The sequence below is a fragment of the Moschus berezovskii genome, chromosome 22 (genome assembly GCF_049115385.1).
Source record: "Moschus berezovskii isolate FMDL1 chromosome 22, NW_MosBer_1.0, whole genome shotgun sequence".
In the NCBI taxonomy this organism is placed as follows: domain Eukaryota; kingdom Metazoa; phylum Chordata; class Mammalia; order Artiodactyla; family Moschidae; genus Moschus; species Moschus berezovskii.
Genome location: NC_142481.1, coordinates 53,319,313 through 53,346,076, shown reverse-complemented (window position 1 = coordinate 53,346,076; position 26,764 = coordinate 53,319,313). Strand labels below are relative to the sequence as shown.

The 26,764-nt window shown below is 50.3% G+C and overlaps 1 protein-coding gene across 2 annotated transcripts; it reads right to left on the bottom strand.

The window, feature by feature from the left end:
* Nucleotides 1-822: 822 nt before the first annotated feature.
* Nucleotides 823-25,979, bottom strand: KCNG4 (potassium voltage-gated channel modifier subfamily G member 4). 2 transcript variants are annotated; one of them, XM_055413037.2, is made up of 4 exons: nt 25,233-25,367; nt 24,652-24,857; nt 22,757-23,516; nt 823-10,439 (listed from the first exon to the last, which is right to left on the bottom strand). In XM_055413037.2, coding segments are annotated over exons 2-4 (1,533 nt in total). In that variant the 5' UTR covers nt 24,654-24,857; nt 25,233-25,367; the 3' UTR covers nt 823-9,668. The 2 variants fall into 2 exon arrangements, with proteins under 2 accessions (XP_055269012.2, XP_055269011.2); XM_055413036.2 differs by lacking the exon at nt 24,652-24,857 and having other exon boundaries at nt 25,233-25,979.
* Between the last annotated feature and the right edge of the window lie 785 nt (nt 25,980-26,764).

Below are 26,764 nucleotides of genomic sequence, written 5' to 3'. Positions count from 1 at the left end.
GGGGCAAGAGAGGATGGGGGCTGGGGGAGGCGGGAGCAGCTGCCAAAGGCAGACTGGTATTTAGGAACACGCACGTGCAAAGGAAGGACAGCCAGGAGTTTGAACCAGGATGGAGGGTCTCAAAAGCCAGACAAGTGCTGATATTTTTTCTCTTTGAGAAAACAGTGAGATTATTTTTTAATACCAGTATTGTTATTTAAGGGCTTCCCTGGTGGCTCAGATGGTAAAAAAAAAATCTGCCTGCCACTCAGGAGACCCAGGTTCAATCCCTGGGTTGGGAAGATCCCCTGAAAAAGGTAATGACAACCCACTCCAGTGTTCATGCCTAGAAAATTCCACAGACAGCAGAGCCTGGTGGGCTATGGTCCATGGGGTTGCAAAGTGTTGGACATGATTGAGCGACTAGCACACTTTATTGTTATTTAAACAGAGAAAAAAAAACAGGCTAACTTTGAAATACGGAGAAGGCAATGGCAAGCCACTCCAGTACTATTGCCTGGAAAATCCCATGGATGGAGGAGCCTGGTAGGCTGCAGTCCATGGGGTTGCTACGTGTCGGACACGACTGAGCGACTTCACTTCACTTTCCACTTTCACACATTGGAGAAGGAAATGGCAACCCACTCCAGTGTTCTTGCCTGGAGAATCCCAGGGACGGGGGAGCCTGGCGGGCTTCCGTCTATGGGGTCACACAGAGTCGGATACGACTGAAGTGACTTAGCAGCAGCAGCAGCAACTTTGAAATAATGATTTCTTCTTATTTTTTTTTTCAGGGATGGAGAGGATTTTTAAAACACCCAAGCCTATTAATTAGCACATTTATTACACATTGTTTTCCCCTGGAGATCATTTAAATTGATTTACTTTTTGTCCTGTGATGATGACTACAACCAGATCCCAGCCATTCACAACTTCAGTTCTATGCAATGAGTCTTTTGATATTCATTAATCACATAATCAGTGGGTAAACAAGTTATTCAAAATGACATTAACTCTGCCTTGTTCTGCCACGTAAGTAATATTTGTCCCCACGTTGCATAAATCTGCCTGTCCAATCTTCCCTCCCAAGACAGTGCCTGTTACCACATTATTCGCTCAGCTCCTTTGACTCAGCTGATTTATTATTGCAGGGTGATGATGAAGGTTGTTTCTGAAAGGGAGAGCTTGTTAATGTCTTCCTGGCCCGATCCCCGCTGGGCAGAGTTTTGCCAACAACCGCATTTTTGAGCCGGGAGGTGACATAACCTAGCCAGGCACAACACACAAGCTGCCTTTGCCATCACTCCCATCCCCCATTGCCTGCAGCTCCGAGCCCTGGGGTCTGTCCTGGACCCCTGCCCTGTGCTGACCCTCCCCTTGTGTGGTCTTCAATGCTGAGCACGAGTATGGACCCACGAGCCGAATCGAGGGGCCACTCCACCTTTCCAAGCTTCAGTTTCCCCACTTGGCGAATGAGAGTTGGTCACCAATCCATGGCCCACAGGGTCACGGTGGGATGAACTGGGAAGTGAGCCAAGCCCTGTGCCTGGATCTTGGCCGTCATCAGCAATGGTGGCTGTTATCAAGGCCTGGCTGCTCTCAGCTTGTCTCTCTCCCTCCCCCTGGCTCCCTGCCCCATGGGGTCTCCCACAAAGAGGATGCCCAACAAACCAGCATTGAAAATGAATAAACGATAGTCTTCTCTTCACAGGGGGTGGTTAGAGCAGGGGTCCCCAACATCCCGGATCTGAGGTGGAGCTCATGTAATAACAATAGAAATAAAGTGCACAATAAATGTCATGTGCTTGAACCATCCCGAAACCATCCCCTGTCCCCCATCTGTGGAAAAACTGTCTTCCATGAAATCGATCCCTGGTGCCAGAAAGGTTGGGGACCGTTGGGTTAGACAGAAAGAACAGAAACCCTGTTCCAAAATATGACTCTGGAAGACATTTTGAAAATTTCCAGAGCTCTTTTTTTTTTTTGCTGACCTGTAGAACCTAGATAGTATATTAAAAAGCAGAGACATTACTTTGCCAACAAAGGTCCGTCTAGTCAAGGCTACGGTTTTTCCAGTGGTCATGTATGGCTGTGAGAGTAGGACTGTGAAGAAGGCTGATCGCTGAAGAATTGATGCTTTTGAACTGTGGTGCTGGAGAAGACTCTTGAGAGTCCCTTGGACTGCAAGGAGATCCAACCAGTCCATTCTAGAGGAGATCAGTCCTGGGTGTTCATTGGAAGGACTGATGCTGAAGCTGAAGCTCCAATTCTTTGGCCACCTCATGTGACGAGTTGACTCAAGGGAAAATAGTCTGATGCTGGGAGGGATTGGGGGTGGGAGGAGACGGGGACGACGGAGAATGAGATGGCTGGAAGGCATCACCGACTCGATGGACATGAGTTTGAGTGAACTCCGGGAGTTGGTGATGGACAGGGAGGCCTGGCGTGCTGTGATTTATGGGGTCGCAGAGAGTCGGACACGACTGAGTGACTGAACTGAACTGAACTGAACTGAGAAGCATTCTAAAAGACCTAGAGAGGGACTTCCCTGCTGGTCTAGTGGCTAAGACTCTGAGCTCCCAATGCAGAGGGCCCAGGTTCGAACCCTGGTCAGGGAACTAGATTCCACATGCTGCAAATAAAAGATCCTGCATGCCACAGCAAAGACTGAAGATCCTGCAGGCTGCAACTAAGACCCAGTGCAGCCAAACAAATAAATCGATCAGTATTTAAAAAATAAAGACCTAGGGAATGTGGATCAAACCACACCTGAGCTCCTTACGGATTGTCAGTCATAAGAACCAGTAAAGTTTCCTTTTCTTTGTCCATTTGATTGATGAAGTCTGAGTTTCCTGTCCTTGGAAACAAAACATCTCTAACTGATGTTTGTGGATGTGTCCTAAAAATGTACGTGTTTATTGACGATCCCCCAAATAAACGGCCTGCCTGTAAATCCTTGCCTCGGGGTTTCCTTCTGGGGGAACCCAAACATCTGGGATGACCAAGACAGAACTCCTCAGAGCAGGTGCCCCATAGGGCTCGTCCCATCACCACTCTGCCCTCTTCCCTCCTAGGCTCTGCTCGTCCTGTTTATTGTTCTGGCTGTGCTGGGTCTTTGTTGCTGCCCACTGGCTTCTCTTATTGGGGCACACAAGCTTTCTTCCTGTGGCATGTGGGATCTTAGTTCCCACAGACCAGGGATGAAACCCATATCCCCTGCATTGGAAGGTGGATTCTTAACCACTGGACCACCAAAGAAGTCCCCTGTCCTGTTAATTTCCTTCTTATCTGTGGTCTGCCTCCCTCCTCTGATCGTCCCCCCTAGTCACATGTCCAGGAGCATCTGTCTTGCTGACAGAACAATGCCTGGCACAAGGCAGGCATTTAAGAATCAGTGCCCTAGAAACTAACCATTGCCCTTCCGACTTCTGACTTGGCCATGATCCAGAGATAGGTGAGCTTGACCCCTGCCACCCATCACCTGGAGGACCCTCCCACCTCCTACATCCCGAGGTCCGCCCCAGCAGTCTCCAAGGCTAGACCTGCCCCAACACACCAGAGAAGCCACTTGTCATGTCTCAGTATTGTTTAATGTTTCTCTAGGAGTTGCAGGGGTGGGGGAGCCCCAGAAGCTTAGTTAGGAAGGCGCAGGTGAAATTGCTGAGTTCTCCAGGGGATCTTATTTCAAACCAGTAATTCACTGAGTACAATGGAAGCTTTTGGAACAGCAAGATTGGCTAATTTTAGCTCAGGGTGCCCAAATTCATTCTTTTTCCTTTTGTCCCACATACAGGAAAGGTGACTTGTGAAAACCATGTGCCTTCTCCGTGTGTCACCTGGAGCTGGCAGCTGGGGAGGTGGGGATGCTCTGGACGGCCTGGGAGCCTCAGGGCCGGTGAGGAGAGCGCGTCCCTTTGTTTGTTTTATTTTTAACCGACACTGTGTTCTGGGAGGTGCCCCTTGGTTAGATGTCAAATGATGGATGAGTCCAGTGCTGGGCGAGGGTCAGGAAGCACAGAGCTGCAGGCGCTGCCTGCCAGTCCTGGCTTTGCCGACTCTGACTGTGTGACCTGTCCCATCACGTCCCCTCCCTGGGCCTCCATGTCCACACCCATGAAAGAGGCAGGTTGGATGCAGTGACCATAAGGATCGTTTAACTCTGAGACTGTGTGCGCCAGGCGGCTCCCAGGTTGGCAGAGTCAGAGGTTGAGGGATGGTCCCTTGCTCCTGGCAGCCGGGGAGAGAACAGACCTGCTCTGAGTCTTGGGGATGAGGTCACCTGCCAGGCAGACCCTCTCTCCTCCTCACCGAGGTGCTGGGGTGGTCCTTCCAGCATGTTCTATGTGGGCTGCATGGGAGCTGGGGTTCTTTTCCTCATTTGAATGGCTTTGGGCCGGCCAGCACTCCCCAGCTCTCTTGATCCACTCCCCTGCCAGCATTTCCCAGGTCACCTTCCATAATAAAGGGCTCGTATGTCACCCCTGGATGTGATTCCAGAGAATAATACAACTTCTGGCCAGAAAAGTACAGCCTCAATCTAACCATGAGGAGACACAAGGGGATGGGTGCAAAATGAGGCACATTCTGCTAGAAAAGGGAGATGAAACTCACGCTGAATTTCCATGCCATCTATGACAAACGAAAGCTGTGGAAAGATCTAGACTACAGGAGGCTAAAGAGATAGGACAACGAAATGCAACATCCAAGCCTACCCTGGACCCTGTCCCAGAGGGGAAAGTCTATAAAGGATATTATTAGGTCAGTCGACAAAGCTGGACCGGACAGTAGATTAGATTAAAATATTGCATCCATGTTGAATGTGCTGACATTGGTTAACTGCCTTATGGCTTTGTAAGAGAATGTCCTTATTCTTAGGATCTACACAGCAAAGTATTTTGGATCTCCTTGGGCTCTCCATCTTAAAATGAAGGAGTTGGTTTCCCTTAGAGCTTCTATCTTTTTATTTGAGGGGAGGAGTTGTAGATTCCTTTGAGAGACTGATGAAATCAATGGACACTGCACTCTGAAATGCACAAGACATACACGGGCTTTGTTGCGTGTCAACACCAGAGATTTCCAAACCCCTTGTGGAAACTCTTGGCTGGAAACCCTTGGACCCATGGTGTTCTGATGGACTTTTCAGTTACCATCTTCTTAAGTTCTGAGAGCAAAGTGCCATGATATAGTCACCTACCCTCAAAGGGTCCAGAAAAGCATCCTACATATAGATAATAATAATAAAAAAATAGAGCAAATGATACAGCAAATGGGGCTAAATGTTTCTTGAAAGATGTATTGGAGTCTTCTGTGTACTATTTTTGTTTTTGCAACTACTTTTGGTGAGTTTCCCAAATAAAATGTTAAAAAATCAATTGCCTGGTGCCTAGCAATCTTTCAACAAGTGAAGCCCATGATGACCATTTCAACAAGAAGCGGAGGGAGAGAGTTTAAGCCCTTGGAGGGAGATGGGCGGGGACAGGCTGAGTCGTGCAGCCAGGCACTGGGTGTGAAATGCCCAGGTGGACAGGTAGAAACATGGTGGGAAGCTTGTGGGCAGAGATCTCCATGAACTCATATTCAGACTTGAACTACCTATGGTTTTTGCTAAGGGAGCAGTTCTGCGGATAGTCAGGGACCGTGGTGAGCATTTCTTTCTCAGCTCTCTCGATTTCTTACCTGCCCCTACCCCCCATCATATAAACAGTTGCAATGAACTTCCCAGAATCACAGACTGTCCACACTGGGAGAAAACTTAACAACTCTCTCCTCCACCCTCTCTGTGGGATCAATGAGAGAAAGAAAGCCCAGTGGAATTATTTCCATGTCCATGTTATACGAAGGGTAAGAGCTGGTGCTCGGAGGCCCCAAGACGACTCTCCTTACCCTGCTTGGGGTACGTGGCAATGTGTTACAATCTTGTTTTGAATATTTTCTTTGTGGTCTCAAGCACTGTGTCAGATGAACCTAAGAGCTGATATACTATTAATAGAAAGAGTGTTCTGCTGGGAATCAGGATACTTGGATCTAACTAAATGAACCGGCTCTGTGGCCTTGGGTAGGTGGCTTTCCCTCTCTGAACCTTGGTCTCTCCATGTTAAAATGCAGAAGTCAATTTACTTAACTTCTTGTCCTTTTTCTGGGGTCATGGATTCCCTTGAGGGTTGATAAATGTCACATGGCCCTTCTTCAAAGCTGTGCATTTTGAGATGTACATAATCTCAAGAGGTTCACAGACACCCATGGTAACCACCTGCTTAGACTGTCTTCTGATAGGCCTTCCATCCTAAAGGCCATGTAAACAGAATCAGTGAGTCAAGCCCCACCTGCAGGGTGTTGAAGAATTAACCTATCCATCCTCAAATCATGTGGGCTCAACTCTGGCTAGAGAGGTGTTGAACCAACATTTTAAAGTTGCCTCTGGGAGCCACATGGAAGTGACTTGAAGCAAAAGGACCTTTGCTCTTTGCCTTCAGCTGGAAAATTTCAACTTTTGGCTGCAGTCATGCCCATTGGCCTCCAAGAAAAACAAGCCCTTCTGGGAATCGCGAGACTCTTTTCAGCCAATGGGGATGAAGAGACTGCCTAGCAACCTGCTGGTCACACCCATTCTACCCAATCAGCATGAAGGAAAGGCAGCTCTGCCAAACTAGACTAACACAAGGAGATCAGTCCCCAGGGGACATGGAAGGGCGAGAAAAATAGAGCTTTTAATTAAGCCCCACTTGCAAGCAATCAATTTCAATTTTCCACTTCTAATTTGGTAAAGAATTTCCACCGGGCATGTACTGAGACACTGTAGAGGCTCATAATGTTGGTGATGGGCTCAACTATTTTTCTTTTAATCTTAGTACATTTTTGTTTGGATGCCAAAGTATGGGAAACAAGAAAAGAGGGAGGCCTTGGTGGGAGCCAGTCACAGAATGGGCTGAGTGGAAGTGAGGGGTTTTTGCCACAGGTTTGCAGCACAAAAAAGTCTCCAGTCAGAAGAGAGAGGAGGACCCGGGACTTCCCTGATGGTCCAGGGAGATTCCCTGCTTCCAATGAGAAGGGTGAGGGTTTGATCCCTGGTTGGGGAACTAAGATCCCACATGCTGCATAGTGGCCAAAAATTTAGTAAGAGAAAAGAAGAAGAAGAGGGAGGATCCATGTGGGGCCTGATATGGGTCCTAGGCCATTCCAGGTCTGGGGTGAGCTTGCCCCACAGCAGGGCCATGACTAAAATGGGGGAGGGTGTTTGCACATTCTTTTAAAAATCAGTATTTTCAAATGCTGCGCCTTGGAACAGCAGCAGCCCTGAGGATCTTCGTGGGACCCCAACTGGAAAACCACAGATTTAGCCCAGCCCCTGAAACTGGCAGAGAGGGATGGGGCTAAAGTCACAGGTGGCTTTTCTGAGGGGCAGGACTTTTCCTTGTGTAACTGGCCACTGTGCTGTGCTGTGCTTAGTCAAATCAGTCATTTCCAACTCTTTGTGACCCCATGGACTATATAGCCTGCCAGGTTCCTCTGTCTATGGGGATTCTCCAGGCAAGAATACTGGAGTGGGTTACCATGCCCTCCTCCAGGGTATCTTCCCAACCCAGGGATCGAACCCAAGTCTCCTTCCTGCATTGTAGGCAGATTTTTTATTGTTTGAGCCATCAGGGAAGCCCAAGAATACTGGACTGGGTAGCCTATCCCTTCTCCAGGGGATCTTTCTGACCCAGAAATCAAACTGGGGTCTCCTGCATTGCAGGGAGATTCTTTACCAGCTGAGCTACCAGGGAAGCCCTGACTGGCCACTCTGCCACCATGCAGAGTGCCTATTTGGTGAAATGTCATCTTAGGAAGGACTAGGGGGTGCCCTGCTGATTCTTGGGGGGCTAGAGGAATGGGGGGACATGTATGCTCCCCAGCTGAGATGGCACTAGAGCAGTCAAAGGGAATGAGGGCTCCCCACAAGGTCAAGGCCAGCTTGAAGCTAGATGCTGGTATAGATGGCCCCCTGCCCAAGCCACCTGTGGTTAAACTGACCCTGGCATTGTGGTCAGGGGGAAGCGTATGCCCAGTACCTAGTAGGCCTGCCCTAAATACTAGCGAAATGAAGGTTGGTTGTCCCCATAGATGAAATGCTTACAGGTGAACTACATTAGATCCAGAGGTCCACAACCTCCTCTCCATCATCCATTTGCAACCTTCTGGTCTTTCTTAGCAGATTTACAGCCCACAGCATGTAGCAGTGCATGGCAGAGCCACTGGTGGGAGGTCACTGGCCTTTCGCAGGTGTGCTCAGCTGGGAAACAAAAGATGAGACTCCAGGATCTGGCACCACCTGTACAATTAATGACATGGAGGAGGTAGGTGCTTGCAGCTTGCCTGAACTGCTCAATTGTTCCCTGTTCCAAACTGGTTTTCCAGCAGCCCATCCCATCATCTTCATCCACACTGCAGTCCATTCACATCACCCCTTCCTCCAGCATCTCCAATGTCTCCTCTGCATCTACTGAAATGTACAAGTCCTCTACACAGCATCTCATCCTGGCCCACCTTTCCAGCTTTGTCTTCCAAAGCAACCCTTTGCATCCACCCCCTCCTGTGTCTCTCTGAAGCCCTCCATGAGCCGACTGCCCAGAAATCACTGCTCCTTCTCCTCTGCTCAGGATGCACTGCTATCTCCAATGACTTGGTCCAACCTCTGCCTCCTATGCTGGATGCAAAGGGTCAGGCATGTTAATGAATGAACCCTAACCCTAAGCGAATGAATTTGTTTAAATATAGGCCAAAGAAGGTCTTATCCTCTGGCATCAAGGGATCTGGGGAGCAGGCAGAGGGCACAGATCCTAAGGCTGCCCTCATTTCTATGCTGCGTCTCTGGTGGTTTAGCTGAGTGGAAAACCAAGGTCCCCAAAGGGCTAAAGGAACCAGCAGCAGGAATGGTTCTCTCAAGGGACAACTGGGTGCCCTGAGAGAGTTAGCCTCTGTCAAGGCCAAGGACTGGATAATTGGAGAAGGTCCCACCAAGAGCCCAGGAGGGCTTGCTGTGCCAGCAAGTGGTGCTCCTGCCCAGGTCCCAGGCACATCAGGAGGGATGGCGGGCCCCCAGCCCCCACTGCGGGATTTAACACAGATGCAGTCCTGCCTTCTTGGCTAAGGGCTTCCAGAGCTGGGCAGAGGCAACTGCATTAGGAAAATGCCATGGGTGGTGTGAGCAATGGGAGAGTACACTGACCCCGGCTGGAGCCACAGATAGGGATGGGTGGAGAGCTCTGATCAGAGGGGTTTGCAGTGACTGACCCCTCCAGTTCCTGGCGGTGAGTTGGCCCAGAGAAGAGGGTCTTAGGGGAGGAATGGAATTCTGTAAGTTCAGTTCTGTGGGTGTCTGGAATCCAGCCTGGGATGTTGAAGACTCTGCTGGGAAGGAAGGGAGACAGACCTAACCCAGCAAAGCTGGATGTGCTCAGCGAGGGGCAGGGAGAGAGGAAATGGCAAGTGACATGGATAAGGCCAGCCTGGACCACTGTGCCCAGGAGGCTCACGAATCACCCGACCAAACCTCCTTGGCCTCGAGCCCCTCCCAGCTTTGGGAGTGAGCCCCCAAGCTCTACAAACACACTCCTGGAGGATCCAGGCACTCGTGTTCTCCATCTCCAGCTCATGTCAGCCGAGGGCCATGCGCTGAAGGTCTGGCATCTTCGGGGGAGCATTTTGAGTTAAATGTATGCGATGGGCAAGGCAGGGCCCTCCAGGCTCAGGTCATTGACGTCCCTCAGGAATTCGTGTTCGCTGGCCGTGGCCGCGTTCTGCAGGCGGCGGAGGCGGGCCTGAAGCTCCTCCTGCTCCTTCTTGAGCTCCAGGTAGGAGTGCGAGAAGGTGTGGAAGATGGACGTGGCCGGGAAGGCCATGATGAGAATGCCGCTCAGGATGCTGCTGAGGGCCACCATCTGGCCCGGCACGCTGCTGGGTACCATGTCTCCGTAGCCCACCGTTGTCATGGAGATAACGGCCCACCAATAGGAGGCCGGGATGCTAGTGAACTCCAGGACCCGCCCGGATTCATTCTCAGCCACATAGACCAGAGGAGAGAAGAGAGTGATGGCCACGCACAGGAAAAGGAGGAGCAGGCCGAACTCGCGCGTGCAGCGGCGCACCGTGAGGCCCAGCGTCTGCAGCCCCAGCGAGTGGCGCGCCAGGCGCATCACGTAGAGGATGCGGAGAGCCCGCAGCACGCGCAGCGCCAGCCCCACCTTCTCCAGGTACGAGCTCCCGCCTGGCCGCTCGCCGTCCTCCTGGGGCTCGTCGGACACGGCGAGGGACACGTAGTAGGGGAAGATGGCCAGGATGTCGATGATGTTCAGGGGCCCTTGGAAGAACTGGCACTTGTTCTGGGCCTGGACAAACCGCAGGCAGAACTCGAGGGAAAACCAGGCCACGCAGATGGTCTCCACGATGAAAATGTAGTAGCATTTCTGCGAGCACTCCCCCTGGAGAGGCGAGGAAATGCAGGGTAGAGAGACGAAGCACCGGAAATGGCCAGAGAACCATGCTGAGAAGCATTTCTAGAGCTCTGTACTGATACTGAGACTGATTTCATATACACAGATTCCATATGTACAGTCTCTACTAAAAATGCTATGCTAATACTTTGGCCACCTCATGCGACGAGTTGACTCACTGGAAAAGAGTCTGATGCTGGGTGAAATTGGGGGCGGGAGGAGATGGGGAGGACAGAGAATTGGATGGCATCACCAACTCGATGGACATGAGTTTGAGTGAACTCCGGGAGTTGGTGATGGACAGGGAGGCCTGGCGTGCTGTGATTCATGGGGTCGCAAAGAGTCGGACGCGACTGAGCAACTGAACTGAACTGAACTGAACTGAAGTCTATACTAAATATATTCTCTATATTTCATATATTAAATATACTATTAATATATGAATACGTACTACTACATATTAACATTTAGTAATAATAATGTATTAATATTTAAATACATGTTATATATGTCATAATAGATTGATATATGTGTGCTAAGTCACTTCAGTCGTGTCTGACTCTTAGGGACCCCGTGGACTATAGCTGACCAGGCTCCTGTGTCCATGGGATTCTCCAGGCAAGGATACTGGAATGGGTTGCCATGCCCTCCTCCAGGGATCTTCCTGACCCAGGGATCGAACCCATGTCTCCTGCGGCTACTGAATTGCAGGCAGATTCTTTACTACTGAGCCACCTGAGAAGCCCATTATACTCTGTATTAAACATTTAAATATATATTCTCTATACATTCTTTGTAGAGTATATAGTCTTTATATATTCTTTGTATAGTGTATAGTCTATGCATTCTTTGTATAGTATATAGTCTTTGAAAATGAAAGTGAAGTCGCTCAGTCGTGTCCGACTCTTTGCGACCCCATGGACTGTAGCCCACCAGGCTCCTCCGTCCATGGGATTCTCCAGGCAAGAATACTGGAGTGGTTTGCCATTTCCTTCTCCAGGGGATCTTCCCAACCCAGGGATCGAACCCAGGTCTCCTGCATTGCAGGCAGACACTTTAACCTCTGAGCCACCAGGGATAGCCATGTAGTCTTTATGTTCTATCTATCTATCCATCTATAATTAATCTGTATCTCTATATCAATGGAGCTGTTTTAGACTCTTAGTCATCTGCCAAAACTCCCTTTTTATTGTAGTTCTCAAGTTGCAGCTGGGCTCATGGCCAGTCAGCTAGCTCAGAAACCACCTGATCTAGCTTCCTCTGCAGCTAAGTGTGGCCAGATGACCAAGTCCCTACCCACAGAATGTAAACAGAAGTGATGCACCACACTTCCAGTTCCAGGACTTTAGTGGTGGGTGTGAGTTCCTGCACTCTTTCTCCCCTTCCTATGACCTTGGACCACCCAGCCAGCCGTGCAACCCAGCTTAGAACCAGCCGACTGGACCGATGCCCTAGGAAGCATAAGCATCACCGTGGGAAAAACCTGGGTCTCAGAATGAGAGCTGCCCACTCTCCTTGGTCCCTCTTGGGTGAGAGAGAATCCAGCGTCTGTTGTGTTGAAGGGCTTCCCTGGTGGCTCAGATGGTAAAGAATCTGCCTGCAATGCGGGATACCTGGGTTCGATCCCTGGGTTGGGAAGATGCTCTGGAGGAAGGCATGGCAACCTACTCCAGTATTCTTGCCTGGAGAATCCCCATGGACAGAAAAGCCTGGAGGGCTACAGTCCATGGGTCACAAAGAGTCGGACACGACTGAGCGACTAAGCATATTGTGTTGAAAGCTGTTCTCTCATGGAGCCTCTTGGTTACAGCAGCCAACTTTCTCCTTTACCAACATAAGGAGCTCTGTGTACCAGGCGCTGATCTGGTGCTGTCACTTAACCCCCACAGTGATGCCGCGAGCAGGCTTCACTGACAGTCCAGGAAATGGTTCTGAGCACTGAAATAACTTGCCTGAGCCCACATTTGGAGGAGATGGTCTCCCGGAGACTACAGACTATTTTGTAACTGCTTTGCCCACGATCCCTCATTCATTCATCCAACAAAACATATGGAGGGCAGGCTTGTCTGGTGGCTCAGTGGTAAAGAATCCACCTGCCAATGCAGAGGACATGGATTTGATCCCTGGTCCAGGAAGATCCCACATGCTGTGGAGCAACAAAGCCCATTTGCCGCAACTGCTGAGCCTTTGCCCTGGAGTCTGTGCTCCACAATAAGAGGAGCCGCTGCAATGAGAAGCCTGTGCACTGCAACTATGAATAGAGAGTAGCCCCTACTCGCTGCTGCTAGAGAAAAGCCCGCGTAGCAGTGAAGACCCCGCGCAGCCACAAATAGATAAATAAAATTACTTAAAAAAAAAAACACCGCATGGAGGGCTCACCTTGTGCCAGGTCCCATGCTAGACTTTGGAGGTAAAGGACCAGAGAAGCAGCTGTGGTTTCTGGAGGCTTGGAGGCTGGGGGTGGGTGGGTGGGAAGGGCAGAGGATGCCACCATTCCTAGTATACCCCTGTGGTGCAGATTGCAACTATTTCCTTCCCAAGAGATCCCAGCCAGGTGGGGCTCCTGTGGCTTCCTCCCTGTGTCATTCACACCCCTACCCCTGCCCCCAACAGAGACTTCCGCTAGTCCTTCTGCCACTCAAAGAGTGTCCTGGAACCAAAAGCATAAGCCTCCCCTGGGAGCTGCAGAATCTGCATTTTAACAATAATTTATGCACACAATAAGGTTGGAGAAGCTCTGTTTCTAGTGTAGTGGTTCTCAGCCTTGACTGTGCATGTTAGAATCACCTGGGGGGGCTTTGAAAAATCCTGATGTCCTGGCTGGGACATCTAGGTTTGAGTCTGAGTGGTAGAACTTTCCAGAAGCCCCATCAATAATTCTCATGTGAAGCCAGAGTCGAGAACCTGACTCTAAACATTACGACTATATGTATATCATCTGTATCTCCCTCTTGGTCTGCATCTACCTCTGCATTATCTCCATCTCCATCCATGTCTAGATCTCTGGCAGCTGTATCTATGACGGATGAGGGAACGAATGACTGAAGCCAGCTGACTAAGTGAAAAGCAACACATTGACAACTCCAGTTTTCTTTGGATTAAAAACCTCTGAGGTGGAAAAAGGAATTATTTCCAGTGCCTGGGCTCACGGGAAAGCTGAATTGAAATGTTTTTTTTGTCTGACCTTTGGAGGGAGAAAGGGGCTGTACTGTCCTGATCTCTATTCACCGGTCCTGAGTGGGGTAGCTCTCTCCCCTGTCCTCTCTGATCCGAGAGGTGGGAGTTGGTGGGGTGCAGTTGAGGGCGTGGAGTCCAGAGTGTCTGTGACTCAGGTTCACTCCCACCTACTAAGGCAAATCCTTCATCCCCCCTGGACTGTTGTTTCTCTGCCCCGGGAGAGCTGTGACCAATGGGAATAATGCAGGAGAAGTAGTTAGCAGGCTGCTGCTGCTGCAGGTACACAAAACATTGCAGCTGCCTGTACAAGATGACCCACTAGTCACAGAAAGAGTCCCCTACTCAGCTGAAGGGTAACTATACCTTCTCCTGTCCTGAATTCTACAAGGAGCAGAGGAAATTCTCCAGAACACAAGAGTTCTTTGCCATGACTGCCTGGGGTTTGCTTCGGGGTTCTGCAAAGTTCAGGAGTTTTGGATCCCGATTCCCCAGTCCTGCTACAAACTTGCTCTGTGGACTTTCGGTGGTCATTGCCCCTTTCTGTGCTTTACCTCCTGACAAAGAGGGTGGGACAGAATCGACATTTCTCAAAGCCGATTCATAAGCCCTGCGTCAGAATCCCCCAGAGTGCTTGTTACAAATGTTGGTTCTGGGGCTCCCATCACAAAATCAAAGCCCTGGAGGGTGGCCCAGGAATCTGCATTTTGGAAAGGACTCCTGTTGACTCAGAGGCACCTGGAAGTTTTTCAGACTCTGGGCCAGATTCTCTCTATAAGGCCCCTTTCATCGCTGACATTCGGGGAGCTTTCCCTTTGGGGTAAGAGCCTCGGGTGGCCTGGGAGTAATCTCCCCAGACCAGTGACCCTGTAGCTCAGGAAGGCGACTCCTGGGAGGCAGAGAAGGCTCTGTGGGCCCTCCTCCCTCTGCCTCTGGTGCCGGCTTTTGGATATTCCAGGCATGAACCACCCACCTCCCGCCAGCCACCTCCCTGCACTGCAGCAAGTGCTGTGTGGAGTCACCTCTGCATTGCTGCTCAGCTCTGCATCCTAAACCAACCTCCCAGCACTGGTCCTCAGAGAAATGCCCTACGAGCAGCCGGTGTTGGGGTGGTAGGGATTTATGGGGCTCGAGCTGAGAAAATGATTCCCAGGCCAGTCAATATCTGAGGTAAACTAGAACAGAAGGAAAGGAGAAAGTCACCTTCTCCGAGGAGGTTTTCGGTTGTATTCTGCAGGTAGGATGGACCCCTCATCCTGGTTTGCCCAGAATTTTCCCCAGATTGAGCAACAGAAAGTTCCGGGTCACCAGAAAGTCCCCCCCACAGTCCTGGGCAAACCGGGGTGCTTGGTCACCTTCGTGGGGGCACTTGTCTGTGGTGGGAATAAGGAGTGCTCTGATTTCCTCCTGCGATGAAGAGAAACATGAGCAGCCCTGGGAAGGCTGGAGGGATGTATGACAACATGACGAATGTCACAGGCAGATGAGGGGTGATGTTTCCAGCCAGGTGAAGTCCAAGAGCAGGCAAAGCTCACGGGAGGTGGACAGAATCATGGAAACAGCAGCCGCCTCTGGATGGGATAGGGAAGACTACAAAGGAACCTGAAAGAGCATCCTGGGGTGATGGGAATATTCCATACCAACCAGGGCTGTGAGTGACACATGTGTGCCCCATTTGTTACATCAAACAGCTAGGACTTGTGCACTTCAATGTATGTAAATTTCTCCCATCAGACTGTAAAATAATGGTAAAATGAATAATCATGATGCTAAATAACTGGAGGTGGGAGAGGCTGGACAGAGAACCTGAGTGGCAGGCTCTCGAGCGTCTGGAAGGCTGAGTCATGGGTAGTAATTAGGGGTTCATTAGATTATTCTATTTACTCTGAAAATGCCCCAAATTTTCCATCATGAAAATATTTTTTTTTTAAAAATCAGAGTTGAAAATCAAAAACACAATGAGATACCACTCCACCCTCACCAGGATGGCTATGATTATAAGGACAAAAAATAAGTGTCAGGGGATTAATAGGTACAAACTACTGGGTATAAAATAAATAAGATACGAGGGTGTGATATATAGCACAAAGAACACAGCCGGTATTTAACAATATCTTTAAATTGAGTATAAGGGAGAAAAATGTCAAATCACCCTGTTGTACCCCTAGAACTAATATACAGTAAAGCAGTAATACTTGGATAAAAACAAACAAGTGTTGTTGAGGCTGTGGAGAAATTAGAACCGCTCCCAGCCCCCACAAACGTTGCTGGTGGGAATATAAAGTGGTACAGCTGTTGTGGAAAACAGGTGGGTGGTCCCTTGAGAACTTAAAGATACATTTGCTATATGACAAAGCAATTTCGGTGCCAAGTGTATACTTCAAGGAACTGAAAACGCACATGCACACAAAAATCTTGTACGTGAAGATTCGGAGTAGTGTGATTGATAGCAGCCCAAAAGTGGAAAGAAATTAAATGCTCAACAACAGATGAATGAATCAACAAAATATGGTCTGTCCATGCGATGGAATACTATTCAGCCACGAAAAGGAAGTTCTGACACGTGCTACAAAGCTGATGAACCTTGAAAACCTTATGCTTAACGCAAGAAGCCAACGTAATGGACCATATGTTGTATTATTCTGTATCTATAAAGCACCATTGGAAGGACTGATGCTGAAGCTGAAGCTCCAACACTTTGGTCATCTCATGTGAAGAACTGACTCATTGGAAAAGACCCTGATGCTGGGAAAGATCAAAGGCAGGAGGAGAAGGGGATGACAGAGGATGAGATGGTTGGATGGCATTACCGACTTGATGAACATGAGTTTGAACAAACTCCAGGAGTTGGTGATGGACAGGGAAGCCTGGTGTGCTGCAGTCCATGGGGTCACAAAGACTTGGACACGACTGAGGGACTGAACTGAATAAAGTGCCCAGAAAAGGCAAATTCATGAAGATAGAAAGTACATTCACAGTCACCTGGGGCTGGTGGATAGCAGGGGGGATGGGGAGTAACCAGAAGTAAGTGCAAGATTGCTGTTTAGAGTGATAAAAATGTTCTGGAATTAGTGGGGATGGCTGCACAACTGCATACTAAAAAAGCCACTGATTTGTGTACCTTAAAAGGGTGAACATTAGATAGTATATTATATCACAATAAAAAAGAAACCCGAGTTTGAGTGGCCGCATCAGTTCGGGCAAGGTGGAGCGGGTGGCCCACAGTCTTGCCCTGTCCTTCCCTAAATCTCCAGAACAGAGCTACTCTGAAGGGCTCTGGGGTCAGGGGGTGGACGGGGCTTTCTGAGGACAGAGCCACTGTCCCTGAGGGACCATCTGGACATGCTGTCCGGCAGACGGCTGCAGGTACAGCCAGGGCCAGTTCTAGAAGTTCCATCTGGGGGGACTCAGGGCCAGAGTCTTGACCTTGGAGCTTCCCCTGCACCCTTGTCTCTCTCACAGCAACACCTGCCAGCTCCCCTTTGGGAACGCAGCCAGTCTGACTCTCTTAGCTCAGTGCTGGCCTCACGGCTCCATTCAGCATTTCCACTGCCCTCCCTTTCCTTCCTGCTGGCCATGAATTCCATCATTTGCGCCTCTGGTCCTAGTCTCAGGGTGCTGGCGGTGCTGACTCACGCCTTGCCCCGAGAGCCAGGTCTCTCTCTGCCACCCTCCTCGCCTTTGGGCCTCCCCCTCCCCACCTTGAACCAAAACCCTGAGAGCTCTGAGGAGGGTGAGGAGCAAGCAGAGGCGGGTTAGGAACTGAACCCCCAGACACCAGGGGAGCATGGTGAGGCAGGAGGGACAGCGTGAAGCATGTACTCTGGAGCGGGGGGTGCATCTAGGAAATGGGGATTGGTGCTTGTTGGCTGAGATATTAGGGAGACTCAGCTTGGGGCGAGGAAACCCCAAACTCCCCAAACCAAGTTAAGAAGACTTTTCTAAAGCCATCACCAAACGTCACTGAACCATAGAAGCTACAGAGAGTGGGCAGTACTATACAGAGCTGATTCATGGTCCAAGAAAAGAGGACCATGGGGGAGGAGATGCTGGCTCCAGCGGGAGGCTTTTTATCCAAGGTGGGGGAGGGGGTGACTGCAGCCCAAAAGGTGAGTTGTAACCAGGAGAGAATTCTTCCATCAAGGGACCCCAGGGGATCCACCTGATCTTTAAAAATCTCTATGCCTTCCTTTCCAGTCCCCATGAGAGTGGGGGCACAGCACAGGGCACGAGGGGGTGGGAGACGCAGAGTCCCACGGTCCCACCTGGCGCGCTTTGCAGCGCTGCTATCCAGAGTGCATCCCTTCTCAACATCCCCGAAGTCCCAAGCATGCCTCTGGGCAGAAGTGGAAGCTAAAATGAGGACAGGGGGGTGGGGGGCGGCGGGTGGGGGGTTGTGAGAGCACATGCCTGTGCTTATCCCCTGAGGTCCTGAGAGCTGGGAGACAGCTTGAGGAGCAAAGCAGATGCGCACGTGGGAGGGGCATGAGCGATTCCCAGAGGTGGGGGCAAACAGCCAGTGCTGGCTCTGTGCCCACACAGGAGAACTAGACCGTCGGTCCGAGGGCTTCGTCTGAGCGGATGTGCCATTATCCTCCTTTGCAAGTGAAGAAGTAGAGGCATAGAGACAAAGGTCCGAGGGCAGAGCTGGGTAGCAGAAAGCAGGGAGGGAGGGCTCAAGATAAAAAGAGCAAGAGTTCAGCTGTGGCTGCCCAGTGACCTCCAGCTTCCTCCAGAGGGAGGACAAGGTGTTCTGACCAGCAGAGATGCTGGGCAGGGGCTACTCGTACAGGGCACTAGGGCTGAATGGCAGGGTTGACAACCATGACAGAGGACGTAGGCGGAGGGAAGCAAAGAATCTGAGGAACTGATCATCGGACAGATGGACAAACACACTGTGACATTTACAGACGGTGGAATATTATGCAGCCTTTAAAAGCAGTGCAGTACTGACATAGGCTACAACACAGATGAACCTTGAACACACTACATGGAGTGAATGAAGCCAGAAACAAAAGGCCACATATCGTATGATTCCATTATAAGAAGTGTCTAGAACAGGAAAATCCATGGAGATGGAAAGCAGCCTGGTGATTGCCAGTGGCTGTGGGTGGAGGTGGGGAGTGGCTGCCTGATTGGCCCAGGTTTTTCTCTTAGAAATACACTGGAATTTAAAAGGAATTTTTTTTTTAAGAAATATATTGAAATTTGATAGAGGTGTTGGCTGTACAGCATTATGAATTTTGCTGAGTGCCACTGAATTGTTCACTTTAAGATGGTTAATTTTACGTTATGTGAACTTTAAAAATGGAGCTGGGATGTTCAGAATACAAGCTCCAGGGAAGTGAGGAATTTGTCTGATCTGCAGCATCTAGATGAGTGGATTTAGTGGCACTTGGCGACAAGTTGACTCACTGGAAAAGACTCTGATGCTGGGAAAGGTTGGGGGAGAGAGGAGAAGGGGACGACAGAGAATGAGATGGCTGGATGGCATCACCGACTCTATGGACATGGGTTTGAGTGAACTCCGGGAGTTGGTGATGGACAGGGAGGCCTGACGTGCTGTGATTCATGGGGTTGCAAAGAGTTAGACACGACTGAGCGACTGAACTGAACTGGTGACTATTGATGAATGAATAAAAGGATAAATGTGATGACTTCCTATTAAGTAGCACCTAATAAGTGAATAATAATGTAATAATGATGACAAACATTTTTGAGCACTTCTTATGTTCCAATCATGTTACATGAATTCTTTCAATTCTCACCATAATCCCCTGAGGAAAGGGCTAACAGCATCCCCATTTTACAGATAAGAAAACTGAGGCTCAAAGAAGTAAGTGACTTTCTTGAGATCACTGAGCTCATGAGGGGTGAAACCAAGATTCAAACCCAGGAGGGTTAGAAGAAGGTTCTGTCATGAGGGGTCAGGTTTTGGAGCCAGGTGGCTGCTGCTGCTGCTAAGTTACTTCAGTCGTGTCCGACTCTGTGCGACCCCATAGACGGAAGCCCACCAGGCTCCCCCATCCCTGGGATTCTCCAGGCAAGAACACTGGAGTGGGTTGCCATTTCTTTCTCCAATGTGTGAAAGTGAAAAGTGAAAGTGAAGTCACTCAGTTGTGTCCGACCCTTAGCGACTCCACAGACTACAGCCAACCAGGCTCCTCCATCCATGGGATTTTCTAGGCAATAGTACTGGAGTGGCTTGCCATTGCCTTCTCCGGGAGCCAGGTGGAGGTGAGCTCAAATCCTAGCTGTGCCACTTTCTTACTTTGGGCTTAGGAAAGTGATAAAACTTCCCTGAGCCTCAGTTTCCTTACCTGCAAAATGGTCGTAGCTACAGTATCCATTTCCTAAAGCTGTTACAAAGATTAAGTCCTTCCTGTCCAATGCCAGCCTCCTGAAGGGCACTTGATAAGCATCAGTTCTCTCATTCCTTTGGGGCTGAGCTCTGCCAGGGAACCCAGCGAAGTCCAGATGCTTCCAGAGGGGCTTTCGGTACTTGGCTTGGTCCTTCCTGTCCATCTACTTCCTCCCTCTTCCATTTTAATTTGCAATATTAGGCACAGACCCTGCTCCTCAACTGCCAAGTTTACTTAAGGGATATTGCTGTAAGAAGCTAGAAGGAAAAGGGAAGGAAGTGCTTTCTTTGCATGTGTGCTGACTCTCCATCCCAGGGTGACACCTCCTCTATGTTTGATGGAGCAGTTCTGTGGTTCCTGTCCCCTTGGGACAACAGCTTGGGCCCCCACACCTCCCGGGCACTGCCTGTCCCCAGGAGCAGATGCCCAGCTTTGCAGCCGGGGCTGAATCGCTGCTTTCAGACTGATGTCCCAGAGGCCAAATACAAAATACCAGGCATGTGTGGCCGAGAAAGAACATCATCTTTTTATGTAAATGTAAGGGCATGGTTTGAAAGAACAAAGCCCACCTGGCCCTCAGCCTCCAGGCTCTCTGAATTACCGTCAGAACAGGGAAATACACACACACATTTTTTTTTGGAGGGCAGGGTCTCATGGCCCCTCTCTAGGCAGAGCACCCAGTGGTGGCTTCCCAGTTGCACAGAGCTTGTGACTGGACTGGGAACACCATCTCTCTCAATCCACGAGTAGAAACAGCTTCTGTAGGATTCTCACTCACCTCTAATTGAATTTTTCAGGTCCCTGTCACACCCTGGGTTCATACCCTGGGTAATTTTAAAAGCATTAGGCTTTATAAAGAGCTTGTCTCTCTGCACAGTCTAAATCCTGGCTCCCCGGAAATGCCTAAGAGGAATAGACTTGTGAAAAATCCAGGGGTCCTTCTTCAGCAACTAGGACCCGGGGCAACCTTGGAGCATAGGAGATTGAGGCTCCTTTCTTTGTCCTAATCTTTCAACTGCAGTGTCCACACGTAAATATTTCAGTGAACAAGCAAATTCTTAAATCACATAATTTTGTGTTAAAGAATGAAAAAAAATAAAAGTCCACGATTAGAGCTACAGTCCTCTCTATGGGGAGAAAAGCTGTCTGAAAGTTAAAACATTTTGGTTGATTTGCTTTATAACAAAACATGTATAGACTGGGTAAGATATTTTAATACTTTAATCAACAAATATTTATTGAGAGCCTACTCGTGTGAAGCACTGACTGGTTCTACATCTCTGTCCTCTATCTGGAAACTTCTCTGATCGTCCCTGGAATACACGTTTGAGGGAAGAGAACTTAGGTCAACTGACACTGTTTATAAACCACCCACAGCCTGCATAACCTTATGTATATGTTTTAATGATCGGCTCTCTCTCTACTGTAATGTAAGCTCTATGAGTCAGGTGATGGGGAGCCATGGAGGATTATAGAGCAACATTTTCACTTAGGAAACAGTCCAAATCTCAGTTTGAAGCTCTCCAAGAACCTTCCCAACAAAATGCTAGGTTTTTAACTCACATTTCAGACCATCTGGCCCCTTGGGGTAGGTGGTAGGGGTGGGGAGGAGGGTTATCTCACAGCTTCCTGGAAAGACAGGGCCTGCTAAGTCACTTCAGTCGTGTCCAACTCTCTGTGACCCCATAGACTGTAGCTCACCAGGCTCCTCTGTCTGTGGGATTCTCCAGGTTAGAATACTGGAGTGGGTTGCCATGCCCTCCTCCAGGTGATCTTCCCAACCCAGGGATCAAACCCACATAGCTCCTGCATTGGCAGACAGTTCTTTACCACTGAGCTACCAGAGAGGGCAGGAGTGGGCAAGCAAATGTTTCTGCTCTGGCCTCCTGGGGCAGGGTCACTTCTAGATCGACTCTTCCATGAGTTCCCTGGAGGCAGGGACTGACTGGGAGGAATGAGGGCTAAGCATCTCTTCTGTCATCCGCATCTTCGCTAGATTACTCCGAAGTCACTTCAGTCGTGTCCGACTCTGCGTGACCCCATAGACGGAAGCCCACCAGGCTCCCCCGTCCCTGGGATTCTCCAGGCAAGAAAACTGGAGTGGGTTGCCATTTCCTTCTCCAATGTGTGAAAGTGAAAAGTGAAAGTGAAGTCGCTCAGTCGTGTCCGACCCTTAGCGACCCCACGGACAGCAGCCTACCAGGCTGCTCCATCCATGGGATTTTCTAGGCAAGAGTAGTGCTCTGAGCCTTAGTTTATTCTGTGACAATGGAATGTCAGAGCTGAGATGCCATGAGAAGGTTGGCTTAAGGAGGTAGAGAATCTGGACCTGGTCTAGTGCTCAGCACAGAATAGCTGCTCAATTAACACATGATGGGTACACTGAGCGTGTGGACCTTCACAGTGATGTCAGGTGTCTCATGGAGGAGGAAACTGAGGCTCAGAGAGGTTGGAGCGATTCTCTCGGCTCACAGAGCTAGGAGAGGCAGGGCTGGGCCAGCTTTGCCCATTAAGACCACAATGTCCAGCGTTTGCTCTCAGGGGCAGGGCCTCCTGACTTTCGTGGGTCCCCTTCATGTGCTTCTTTCTCAAAAAACAAAAAATGTATAAAATATCTTTTTCAGTTGCCTTGGTCTAAAAATGAACACAATCCACACCGGATCATATTCATTTCTTGCCTTCTTGTCTGAAAAGACATGAATACGTTATCGTTGGCCCCCGTCCCTCGGGCCCGGGCACCCGCGCCTGATGGAGCGATGGACCACTCACCTTGTCCTCCTCTGCCCTCAGGTCGGGCATGGTGCTGACGCACAGGCTGACCGCCGTGGTGGCCACGAAGAGGATGGACAGACAAGCGAAGACCTTCCCGGGGAGCCCAGACTGCGGGTTCTCCACCATCTCGCGCAGCCGGCTCATGAAGAGCCCCCAGCGGGATGTGTGCACGGTGGGCCGCCCAGCCTCCCGCTGCCGCTGCAGGGCCTCCTCCCGGCGCAGCTCAGCCAGGTCGTCCAGCTTCCGCAGCAGCGTCCGCAAGCAGCACTTCTCCAGGTTGGCTTCTTCGATGCCCCAGTAGGTCAGCTCCTCCTGGAAGGACAGCACGCACATCTCCCGCAGGAGGACCAGCTTGCCAGCTGCCAGGAAGCTCACGATCACCCCGAAAGCGCTAGGGCTCCGGTCGAAGAAGAACTCCTGGTTGTCCTCGTCGTAGTCATCGCAGAGCTGAGCGATCTCCTCGTGGCTCCTGCAGAAGCGGAGTTTGCTCAGGCGGCTCAGGGGGAACTCATCCAAAGTACTCCACGGAAGCAGGTACCGCCGGCCCCCCACGTTGACCAGCATCTCCTTCTTCAGGTCTGCTGTCAGGGAGGTGTCCAGCTCACCCACCTTCCGGGCCCTGCGGTAGTAAATGCCCTTGATGGATGGTGGCTCCACGGGGCCCGACAAGAAGGGACTCAAAGGGCTGCAGGAGCGGAAGTGATGGTGTCCGGCATGCAGGTCCCTGTCCCGGGAAGGCATGGATATTGCGGAAGTCCTGGCGCCCGAAGGGACAAGAGCAAGAAAAGGGAGGAGCCATCAGTCTCAGGGCAGAGTCCTAGACCGCATGGCCTCCCGTCTGCTTTCCTGCACCTGCATCCTTTATCCTTTTAATCTTTCATTCAGCACAGATTTACTGAACACCTACTATGCACCTGGGATCTATCGGTGTATGAAAGGACATGATGACATCCCTTCTCTGATGGAGCATTTATTTATGTCTCAGAAGAATCTCCCTGGAATAGGCATTAGATGCACTGGGACTCGGGCAGCTCGGTCCCGAGCTGGACAAGTCAGAGCTGTGTCACTTCCAGACTGGGTGATCTTGGGCCTGTAGCTTAACCTCTCTGTTCTCAGCATCCTTATGCCAATGACAAGACTCATCCCAACCTTGCAAAGTACAGTTATTGAAAATACAGCTTAAGAGTGTAAAAGATTCTCAAGTTCACTGCCGGGTTGTAATCCCTTACAGACTGCCACCCCAGCTGGGTTTCTCAGCCTCGCTGAACCTTTTGCTTCACTTTCTTAGCTGGGGCAGTTTGGGTGCCCACCTCACTGGGCACAGTAAGCGTTCCATGCAATAATACATATGAGGTGCATATTAAGCACCCTTCTAGATGTTTCTGACATGCCAGGCACTGATCCACATGCCCTTCCTATGATAAGTCATCTCAACAACCCCCTGAGGTAGACATTAATATCTCCATTTTACAGATGAGGAAACTGAGGCCCAGAAAAGTTAAGTAATGAGGAACTGTGCTTGGCACAGCACCTGACTCCCAGGAGAAGCTCCACAATCACTGCCTCGGTCCTCTTACTTGCTTTCCCACTTAGAGGACTTTGCTATCAAGACAGTGCTCCTCCGTGTTCACGGGCTGCTTGTCTCGGCTACCTTGCATCAGTTACTCCCCCTCTCTGGGCTTTGGTCTTGTCATCTGTGAAATGAAAGCGCCTCTAATGCTCTCTCCGTTTCAGACCTATTTGGGATGCTTGACTTAGAGGAAGGATTTCAGATTTAGCCCATGCATTAAAGAAAGTCATCACCACAATATTTCTCATCCTCTGCCTCCCACAACCGTTTTCTGTACTATTCATTCTAGCCAGAGCTGCTTCCAAAGTATCTATAACCTTACATTCCAAGATGCACTCCAATCAAGAGGAAAACTCAGCGGCTGAATGGAAATAAAAGTTTTATCAATTTCAGAGCCAGCTGGATTCCAGCAGGCAGTGAAGAGTTGAATCACAGCATATGCATTTCACACTTGCTCAGCACACAATGGTCTGTTATTCTGCGTGCATTACTTCATTTACAATGTACAGCCAGAAAACGATGAGCAGCCTGCGGAGAAAAGAGTATTTTGAAATCAAGGGAGCCTTCCCAAGAGTTCTTGTTTTCCCAGTGAAAAAGCCAGAGCCTGAGAGCAGAAGTGACTCATCCAAGGTCACGCGGTGAGTCCCAGTGCAACCCGGGACTCTGTCTCCCAGTAGGGTCTCTTTCTAGAACCACCCCCCCAACTTTCCTTTCTTCATTCATTGCACAAACCTAACTTTGTAACCCACTGCCCCCCAGGAAGAGCCAGCACACAAACCTCCTTCCAGAGCGTGGGAAAAGTAGTCACTCAAAACAGTGCTTTGGAAGGGATGTTTAAGAGCATCCTGTATACCCCCCACCCCCGCAGCGAATACTAACTTCTTCCCCTGAAGTTTAACTCACCCTCCTGTCTCAGGGAGCCTATTTCCAGCTGTCTCTCTGCCGGGCAAGGCAAAGGGAGCCCATGTCTCGATGCCCAGGGAAGAGATGGGTTTGTGGTGAAGATGAACGGGAAGAAAAGAAAAATCCCAAACACAGCAGTTTCTGGCTGAGTTAGTTTTCAACCTTTCTTCCCTTGCCTCCTTCAGAAACCAGAAGTCCATTCATTCTGCATCTCTCTCTCCAGCAGCTGCAGAAAAGCCCAAGAGGAGTGGGGTGGGTTGTTGTTTTTTTTGAAAGGACCTAGAAGCCCCTTTCCCCGTGAGAGGTGAGGGTCTGAGGGGTTCGCGGTGGGAGGGAGCTGTGCCAGCTGTCCTGCTTCAGCGGCCGGCTCTGCACTGAGTCCCACGGGGACAGCCAGTGTGGTCCTGCAAGAGAAGGGGGGGGCGGGAATGGGAAGGGCTTAGAAATAATCTCTCCATCAGCCAGGCAGCAGGCAGGAACAGCAGCCGCTGCTCTGCCAACCGCCTGGAAGGCAAGGAGAGCTGTCCTCTCTCCCCTCCAAGGAGGAGCAGAGCTCAGAAGGGGTGGAGGGCAACCAGGGGCCCGGGCATCTGCCTTTATCTGTCCCTGGCATCCCGAGGCTCCTGGGGATGTGTTGATGATGGGGAGGTGCTCAGAGAGAGGCTGCAAGAGGAACTTTTTCTGTTTTTAACCAGCCCAGGCCTGGGACAGGTTCCGAGAAACCCAGCATCTGAGCACTGGGTAGGCGTCCTGGAGGCTGCGTGATGGGTCAGGACCGGGCATGAACTCGGAGTCATACATACCTGGCTCCCATGTGAGTGGCTGGGTGACCTTGGGCAGGCGAGCGTCAGTTTCCTTATTTGTAAAAAATATGTGAAGGAAAGGGGGTTTGGGGAGAATCAGACCAGAAGGCGCATGGCAGGTTCCTTCTGTGGGTTTGGCTGCACACTCAGGGGAAAGAGGAAGAGGCTCAGTTCTAGGGCCTGTGTCCTGGCTTCAACTCTGCACCACCTTGCTGTGTGTCCTTAGTCTCTGGGCCTCAGTTTTCTCACTGGTCAAACGAGGACAGTCGAAACAGTGATGGCGAAAATTGCAACAGCATCTTCTCATGTAGGCAGTCAGTGTACACCGGCTCTTCTTAATTTTCTTAAGAGGTTCTGAGGCCCGGTCTCTTGGCTTCCAGAGGGAAGTTGTTATTATCGGCTCCATTCTGCAGATGAAGCCCGGAGGTCCAAGGAGGAGGCTTGCTCAAGGTCACTTGCTGGCTGGAATGTGCACTGAACAGACACTGAGTTCTATGCAAGGATCTGGGAGTGAGGAAGTCCAAGCTGGAGCCTTCCAAAGCTACCTGGAGGGGGTGGCAGGAGCAGGGTGGGGACTCCGGGGGCTCGCTGCCGCCCGGGCAGTGGAGGAATCCAGGCAGGAGCAGAGGAGCTGATGGGGTGGAGGCAGGGTAGCAGTTTTCAAATGGTATTGCCCCAACTCCAAGGGTTCTACACAAAAGGCTGGAATTGGGGGAGTGAAGAAGGGGA

Excerpts from the sequence above, each read along its gene's own strand:
- KCNG4 (XM_055413036.2), bottom strand. The coding sequence starts at position 25,432 with ATGGACTTCTGGTTTCTGAAGGAGGCAAGGGAAGAAAGGTTGAAAACT. Across the intron at positions 23,517-25,232 it reads AGGCTCCCTGAGACAGGAGG|GACTTCCGCAATATCCATGC; the intron begins GTGAGTTAAACT and ends TTCGGGCGCCAG. Across the intron at positions 10,440-22,756 it reads TGAGGGCAGAGGAGGACAAG|GGGGAGTGCTCGCAGAAATG; the intron begins GTGAGTGGTCCA and ends TCGCCTCTCCAG.